The sequence below is a fragment of the Colius striatus genome, chromosome 3 (genome assembly GCF_028858725.1).
Source record: "Colius striatus isolate bColStr4 chromosome 3, bColStr4.1.hap1, whole genome shotgun sequence".
Lineage (NCBI taxonomy): Eukaryota > Metazoa > Chordata > Aves > Coliiformes > Coliidae > Colius > Colius striatus.
The window spans coordinates 38,187,985-38,197,165 of record NC_084761.1 but is presented as its reverse complement, the minus strand read 5'-3'; the positions used below and the strand labels follow the sequence as shown (position 1 = coordinate 38,197,165).

At 37.3% G+C, this 9,181-nt stretch overlaps 1 protein-coding gene across 1 annotated transcript in view; it reads left to right on the top strand.

Annotated features, from left to right (window-relative positions):
- The first annotated feature begins 210 nt into the window (after positions 1-210).
- Positions 211-9,181, top strand: part of MAPK10 (mitogen-activated protein kinase 10) — a 130,543-nt gene continuing 121,572 nt past the window's right edge. Inside the window, exon 1 of the mRNA XM_061992265.1 lies at positions 211-250. Coding sequence (XP_061848249.1) covers positions 239-250 — 12 coding nt within the window. The 5' untranslated portion in view covers positions 211-238. The remainder of the gene's footprint in view (positions 251-9,181) is intronic.

Sequence of the window (9,181 nt, the reverse complement as noted above, 5' to 3'; positions counted from 1 at the left end):
AGACACTTCTTTAACAAGGTGAAGGCACTAGTAGTGATTTTTAAAATAACAAAAAAATACTGTACATAAAAATATTTCTTGGAGTCCCTAGAGCACAGAAGTCAAACACTACTCCATCATACTTGACAATGGGTTTTTTTTAAGTTAATTTTTCTCTCTTTCAGATTAAAAATAAGTAATACATTCTGAATCTTCTGTCAAGATTTGACAGTCAACAACAAAGTCCAATTGAGATGTGATGATCACTAAGGTGAGTTTGACCTCTGACCTAACACCTGGAAATACTGCAGAGAAACTTTCTAGTGCTCAATGAGATAGTTTTAATCATCTGCAAGCATAAATTAAATTAATTAGCAAATCTTCTCTGTTGTGATGAGACACTTGCAGTACTGTATCCAGCTCAGGAGCCCTCAGCACAGGAAAGACATGGACCTTTTGGAGTGTGACCTGTAGAGAGCCACAGAAATAATCAGAGGGATGGAACACCTCTCCTATGAGGGCAGACTGAGAGATCTGGAGTTGTTCAGCCTGAAGAAAAGAAGGCTTCAGGGAGATCTTATTGCGTCCTGTCAATACTTACAGGAGGCTTATAAGGAAGATAGGGACAGACTTCTTAGCAGGACCTTATGTAGCAATAGGACAAGCAGTAACGATTTTAAACTAAAAGAGAGTAGATTCATAATAGATATAAGAAAGAAATTTTTTTGGGATGAGAGTGGCAAAACACTAGGACAATTTTTCAGAGATGTGGTAGATGCCTCATTCCTGGAAAGGTCAGGTTGGATGGGGCTCTGAGCAACCTGATGTACTTGACAAAGTCCTTGCTTGTTGCAAGGGGGCTGGGCTAGATGACCTTTAAAGGTCCATTCAAATGCAAATCCTTCTATGATTTTATGAAAAGACTTAGCTAAGTAGATATCCAGGGTAAAAACCAATATCCTTGAAGTAGGACTAATGTTATTTCACAGTAGTTGTCTTTGCTGAGCAACCTCTTCTACCAGTTGCATGCTTATTCCCTTCTCCAGTAATGCCTCACACAGAGTTTGCTGTCACCAGTGCTCAGGCTTTGTTACCCATCCTGGGATTACAAAGCCCAGATCTTGTGATGTGAGCTGCTTGTGTGCCAGCACCTACTCCATTTCTTGCTGCTCTAGATAAATTCTACTGCTTTGATGGCTTTGTCTGCAATTTAAGCACTGGGATTAAAACACATGTCAGTTTTGCAGCTAATGCAGTTCTCTTGCATGCAGGGAACTTCTGAAGGAGTTCTGCTATATTGTCCTTTACAAGGACTTTTAGAGTCACACCCTTCATCTTTTTTTCCAATAAATGTTTTTTTGCATGAGAAAAAATCAGATTCAGAATGAAAAGCAACTTTGGACTGGAAAGATGTACCTTGCAAAGATTGATTGTAATGAGACTCTCATGCTGGAAATGAAAGAGACTTCCTTGCCTAGAATGCTCTTTTATTCAATCGGCAAATCCTTAACTGATTGGATAGTATAATCCCTGGAAGACTCCATATTTTATCGATGCTGTCCAGTCCAGAAATCAGTAGCTGTTTCTGTTGGTTCACAGAGTGCTATATGACTGGTTAAGGAAGAGGTAGGACAGATGACAAAAACAGTGTACTTTTATTTGCAGGGTTTCTTTAGCTGGTGGGTTTTTTAGGCACTTGCTTTTGGTGTTTCAGATGGATGTTGTTATTTATTTTCAATCCTTATTGTTCTAATCTAAAGCTTTGACTTAGAGCTGAGACTTATCTGAGGGAGAGAGTGTCATGAATGCTTTTTGTTTATCTGTGAAAGGCAATGTCTCTGGTCCTCCAGGAATTTTGTGCTGCAATTTGGAAAAAATATATTGCTGCTTCAAAGCACAAGCATATGTAAAGGTACATACCAGACTCAGAAGCTAGATGGAGGCAGGATGGGGGTACACCTAGCAAGGCAGAAGTAGAATCCATTTTAAACAAAATATGACTTATATTTAAGTATGTCATTATGTTGGATTTATCTGTTATATCATTGTGCTTAAATATCACATGAAAAGCTTTGTAATATTGATTACACCTAAACCCATAGAGAGTGTTGTCATTGTTGATTAGACCTCCACCTTATACTGTTTACAATGGTTTGAATTAGTATTTAACTAGCAATAAACCCCAAAAGTTTTATTTATATTCAAGTTGAATTGTATTATTGTATTAGTGTATCTGTTGGTAGATTTCATGGTTGTACATAAAATAAATACATTAATAAAAGTTTCTGCTTTATATTACCATATGTGAAAATTAACAATGTTGTCAAGAGAGATCCAAGCCATTATTTCATCTTCAGTGCTGAGTCATACTGCAGATGTAATGTGGAATTCAACTCTATAATCCCTTTGTATAGTAAAGAGAAGTATTTGGGCTCAAAGCTTCTTCTAGGCTAGTTAGTCATCCAGAGTGGTTAAGATTTTCATTATGGTTTTGGCGTTATGAATTTATGTTAAATATTGCTTTTAGTAAGCATTTTCTTTCAGTTAGGAAGAGGCCCAAAATACATCTGCCTAGTTATCAAAAAGAACAGATGTTGCCATTAAATTGCTCAAATTTATTGTCAGAAAATGGCATTGCTTTGGTATTACACTTGGTTTTTGGCACTTAGTCCTTATACACAATTATTTTTCTTTCATGTTAAATGTCAGGCTTTTAATGATGGCTTCCCCATAACACTTAAAATGAAAAGTTAAAAAAAAAAAAGCAGACTTTACTGGGGGTTTATTGTAATTTTCTTTTGTGAGATATAAAACTGCAGTAAATTTGTGGCATACAAAGATGTTTCCTCAGGCTATAGAATTTTGCCTCTTTGTGCATGCAATACTTTTCACTATTTTTTATTTTATGGCTTAATTCTCTAAAACAGTGCAACATTAGTACTGCTTATTTGCATCGACTTGTCACTTTTTTTTTTTTTAAATAAACAGAATATGTAGTAAATCCTAGCTGGCTTTTGAGATTTAAAATTGTCAGTGAATGAATTGATTTGTCCTTGCATGTCATAAATAACTGGGTTTTTGTTTGCAAAGCACCATGTTTGGTATTGAAATGTAACATAACCCCAGGATTAAAAACAAGAAGAGAAAGGGAAGATGGTGCAGGGCAAACAACTGGCAGCAGCTTTGATGTGGTTGTTCTTGGAGACCAGGACAAGGCAGTTTTGGTGTTGTATGTGACGTTCTGCAATTTTTTTCACAAGATTTTCACCTAGTCAGTGAATGTTTGTTAAACATTCAATAAGTGTAACTGACAAGTGCTATGCTTGCAGAACCAGCAGTCTAGAAACATGGAGGACAATATAAAGGATTTTTGCGTAAGAGGGCAGAAAAAGCTTCCTGCTAACATGATATTAAGCCTTTGTCATTGAAGCTTTTTGATAGGACAAGCCAGTGCCATAGGAAAATCTGCCAAGGGAACAAGTACAATTAGTTACCAGCATCTGAAATATCCATTTGAATTGTGAATTTTATCTGTTAAGAAAGTTGGGGAGTAGGAAACTAGAAGTAATTTGGGAGTTCTGATGTTAGTAGTTCAAAATCAGCAAAACTTTTGCCTGTCAGATAAGTTCTCTGGGAGATGGGGAAATTGCCATGAGGACATCATGGTTGCATGCAGGAAGGAAGAGCAAGTGGATAACCTTGTCAGTATCTGAACTACTTGCAGTTGGAATATCACCAGGGGGAGGAGAACAATGTGAAGTTGCAGAAAGAACCAGGTACATTCTGGTTCGTTACTACAAGGTTTCCCTGTTTGTTTCTGTAGCAGCACTCGTATTGGTCTGTCAGAGGCAAGTTAGTACTAAGGTTTTACTGCTATGACTGTGTTTATTTTCCCTTTATCTAGAAGTCATTCAAGGCTATTCTGTCAAATCATTTTGGTGGATTTAATCTCCTGTCTTTACATTTTCCCTCTCCCATCCTATGCCTGGGGAGAGGTGTTGGGGATGGTATGTGAGATGATGCCCCAAGAGCGCTGCAGAGGGGAGGGAATAGTGGTGACAGTCTGTATATGTTCTTTTGTTCCAGGGCAAATGCCATTGCATCTCATGACTACAACTGACAGAAATACCTTAATTTTACTGACAATTGTCTTACTGCTGTTGTAAATCTAGAGTTGTGTTACCTTTCAAGCCTTGATTTTTCAGAGTATGAAATTTAATCCAGAGGAAATATTCCTATTGGCATTCAGTTAATTCAGGAGTCATTCTGCTCAAATCTTCTTTGCTAAAACAGATTTTTGGTTTGTGTTAATATTGGACAACAAGTCCAATATTATCCAAGTCCAGGTTTAGTCCAAGTTTATCCATGTCTTTGTCTCAAGACAGGATTTTTGCTGGTTTGAGTTTTTTCTTGCTTCAAACACGCATCCCCAGCATGAAGTCTTTATTTCATTTTCATGTGACTGTTTCTGAAAACCACCATTGCCCTCTCAGAGAGATACCAGTTCTGGGCAGGAAGTAACATGATTATCCAACTGTAGAGGAGCCTTTTTAAAGACACATTGTTTTAGGGTCAAATAGTTCTATTTTAAAAGGTTTGTGAACGGTGCATTGTTTTAACAGATTTAATGGATGTTCACCTCTTCTGATGTGTGTCCTACAGTACAAATACTGATGTAGGGTGGGGAGAAATGGAGTGAGATAGTTTGCTTTTATTTCTGTTTATTGTCTGAAAATGAACCTGAAGTTCTGTCTTTATGTGCATACATTGTGTAAGTGACAGAGCTAAAACTCATAAAATATATTTGCAACAGATGTGGGAGGGAGGATTTGTAATGATACTTGTTTTAACAAATATGTCAGGGAAAAGTATGTTATTTTGCTCGATTCTTTTCTGACAAAGACTGTACTGTCTTCAGTATCATGTATTTTTGGAAGTACTAAGTTGTCTTCTAAGCAAGCCACTTAAAAGATTTTATATTGTTTGATTAAAGAACTGTGCTGTCTAGGATTTGTGTATAACATTGCAAGAGAATCTTATTACAAATTTTAAATTAGCTTGGAAAATTAGCCTATTTTTCTGGTTAGCAATTGTGCCAATGACAATCATACATATAGCTTGAATTAGTACGTAGCAAACAGAATAGTTTTGTATGGAGGCTTTTTCATTTGTATGTTGCTTCTTCTTAGTTTTAATGTGTAAAACAAATATAGGATTTAGGGGGGATTAGTGATAACAAGATGCATATAAAATCATCTTGTACTGTTTTAAGACTAAGTGAGCAATTGCTGACTTGGGTTCAGGTTCACAAGAATCTGGGAGGAGGCACAGCCAGGACAGCTGACCCCAGCTAGCCAAGGTGGTATTCTGTACTATATGATATCATGCTTTAATAGAGCTGGACATTTGGTTCTGTCTGGTGGACAATTGCATTAGGCATCACTTGCTGAATATATTCTTCTATATTATTACTATTGTTATTATTTTTTCTCCCCTTGTGTTGTCCCATTAAACTGTCCTTATATCAGGTGATGAGTTTTTCCCTTATTCTTCTGATTCTCCTCCCCATCCCACCAGGCAGGTGGAGAGGAGTGAGCAAGAAGCCACATGGTGCTTACTTGCTAGCTGGGCTTAAACCACAACACTGGCTTATGATCCAGAGTTCATTTTTCTAATATGCTTATGTTTGCAGTTTTGTAATTAAGCTTCACTTAAAACTATGGCAAGAATTTTCTTTTTCATTCAATCATAAAAAAGCACTTCAACATTAATAAGCCTGATATCAACTTTGAAAAATAAGTATTATTGCCCTTATTTTACATTTAAGTAAATATAATTGAGGGTAAGTGATTTTCTCAGAAGTGACAAATACTGCAAAGGACAGCTTCTGGACAGTGCTCCAAGTGTGTGGACTGCACTATTAGTGTGGAGATTCAGCTATATCCTTAAAGAGCTAAAAAAGCCCACCCAAAACTTCAACAGTGCTTAATGTATATGGAAAAATACTGTGTAGTTAACGTGCTGTGGCAGAAAGTGTGGGTCTGAGACTTTTGAGGAAAAGATAAGGACTTGGTGTTTTGGCTGATCTACCTTTTCCTGAGGTTTTCTGATTTTTTTTTTCTTCCATAAAGATAGTAGTTTCCTTTTTTAACACACTTTTGTGTCTTTAAGACACATAAATGTAGACCCTTGAACTTCAGCTGTGTGAAGACACAAGTCAGGCCTGCAAATCTGCAGTGCATCACCCTTTGCGAGGATAGAGGTATCTCTGTGCTTTCTGCTGGGTAGATCGAGAGCCAAGGCGTATGGCCTGTAGTGGATGACTTCAAAAGCAATCCATGAGCCTTTCCTGAGCAAAACATCATGGTCAGTCTATAATTTCACAGCTCACTTGGTCAGGTAGGAAGATGCTGAGTGTTGATTGGATTATAGTACTTTGATCCAGCCCTTGACAAAATGCGCAGTCCAAGCTGAATTTGCAGGACATCATGTGTTCTCTCAGCTACTCAAAATATTTCCAGTTTCTTCTGAGTAAAGATTTTGTACGTAATCTCTCCACAATGTTTTTCTGTGCTGAAGGCATCTGTCACTGCAAAGGGTGTAAGCAAAGAAATGAAGCAATCTTAACATCCATTACATGTTAACGTAAGGAAAACTTTTGATTGGGAAGTATATAGGTGCACCCCATCAAAACACTTTTAATGAATTAAAAAAACCCCTAATGGAGTAGATTTGCTGGTCTAAATAAAAGCTGACCTTGTAGGTTTTTTGTTTGTTTGGGTTTTTTTTTTTTACCATAAATTCACAGGAAATGTGCATAACCAGCCACTTCTTGGAAATGTATCCTAACCTGCACCACAGCAGGAAATGCAGAATAAATAATTACAGATGACACAACTGAAGGCATACCACAGCATGTAAAAAAACCCAAAACCCAAAACAAAGTCACGCAGGCAAAAAGAAGAAGGAAAAAAAAGAAAAAATGGAAGTCCATGATCATAAATAGTGATGAAGCTACCTGGAAATTAAAAGCCCAGCTCCTGGGGAGAGAGAGAGGGAGAATTTCAGGGTGGCCAAAGACCACTGATGTCTTCCAACTTAAATTACCCTTTGGTGTTGCTTACTTACATTTTTCATGGGTGTCATCACAGTATTTATGCAGCATGGATAAGCTTCACAAATACTGCAGTCGATGCCATTCACACAGATCAATATCCCCATGGCTGAAAAGACACTTTACCATGTAATAGTATACCTATTGCTGTATAGTATATATAAATCTATCTATATATATTGTAAACTCACAACTATGAATTTATAGAAAAAAGGTTTTGATACGACTGAGAAATCTGTTATTTCCTGAGAGGTAATTTAAATGTGAGAAGTTATTTTTGACAAGTATTTAACTTTTGTACATATTACAACTTCAAATACTCCACATGTCTAAGCAATATTTGGCCCTATTCAAACTATTCAGGCACTTAAATTAAGCACAGCATTAAAGAACATTAGTAAAATGGGTTTGAATGCAGGAAACCAGAACTGCAACACAGCCAAAAAAAAGATTCCACAGGCAGAAATCAGAGTTTTCTCTCTAGTGTATGTCTTTGACAGCTTCCCACATGCACAGTTGTGTTTACATCGTAGTTTTCTCCAACCCTAGCAATATCAGAATGTTTGTTGGCTAAACCACCTGAACTTTCTGTCATTGCTTCCTAATATTGGATACCAAGAGTGAAATTAAAAGCATAAGTCTGAAACAGAGCACTCATTATTAGATACCAGACAGTTATAATCCCATCTGTGTAGATCTCTAGCCAGGATCTGGGTCATGTGAAATACTCCCTCCAACCAGAAGCCCCCTAATGATTATTCATGATTAATTTTGAAGAGAGCACTGCTAAGTGAATGCAGTCTCATTTTTAGAATCCTTCACAGTGAACAGCATTTCCAGCAGCCATTATCATAACAGTCTTGACAACTCCCTGATTAATCCTCATCCCTGTGAGTCAGGTATTATTAACACTTAATTGGTCAGAGCTCAATTTTTACTACTCTCTTAGTCTGTTTGTTCATGCAGTGCTAAGTGAAGATGTCATACAAGTCACACTGTCAAGCCAGAATGCATAACCCATTTTCACTTCTTGTTTCCTGACACTCCCTATGTAAAGTGCATCTCTAAAGGTCGTGGTGGCAGTTCTAACTGCTGTGCAAGTGTCAGTTGAAGCTTCTGTGCAATATGTGTGTTACATAGCGTAGTGTTAAGCATTCCCCATTTATGTTGCCCTGATACTCTGTTGATGTCTCAATTTACTGTGAGTGCTGGGCATTAGTGATCATTATGTGTAGGCACAGTCTTGACCATAGAAGGTGGCTTGTCAGGCGTATTTGTCCTGCTATGCTTGGTTGCTAAGCTGTTGTCATGTAACAGTTACCACAGTGATCAAAATAGGTTTCCTCCAGCATATTCTAGAACTGCATTTTCTGAAACACTCTTTACAATTTTGGATTTAGAAATGGTTGCAAATTCAAGTGAATTCACTGTGTACTGTCAGATAAGAGTAGGTAGGTGACTCATGCATTTGTCTTCTTTCATCACAAAGTAAATTCTACCTGGACTGGCCTTAAAATTTTCTGCATGGGCCTTTGCCATCTCAAGCTTCAGTCTCTGCTTGAATTGATGCTCCTATTATGCCATGAGCTATTACACAAATGCTGGCAAGACCTTCAGGTTTTCCTGTGTTCATTAGCAAAAATATTTTGTCAGCTTATTTTAATGCCAAAAACAAGTAGATGGAAGAAACATTATTTTTTTTCTTTCTTCGCCTTTGTTCTTTTGAAGTACATGCTTGAGATGATTATCTGATCTTATTTGTTAGTATCTGTGTTGATTATTAAGTAATTTAGCTGTATTGATGTCTGGGGACTGAAGACTGCTGTCTTGAGATAGCTTTGTTAAGATGTCTGAAACTGAGGTGGATTCTATTCTTGCTACATCTCTCAAGTTTTTGCCAGGATATCACTGTGTAGAGTGGGCTTGTTTGCTTCATCTCTGAGTCCCTCCTTTTACCAGCTCTGCATATACAGCTCCCTACATCAGTCATTGCAAAGAATGTATTTCTGAATTCACATATGATGTTGGTGACTCAGTGGCCAATGTATATAACTGGCTTATTCAAGAAGCTTTGTACTTCATTAGAAT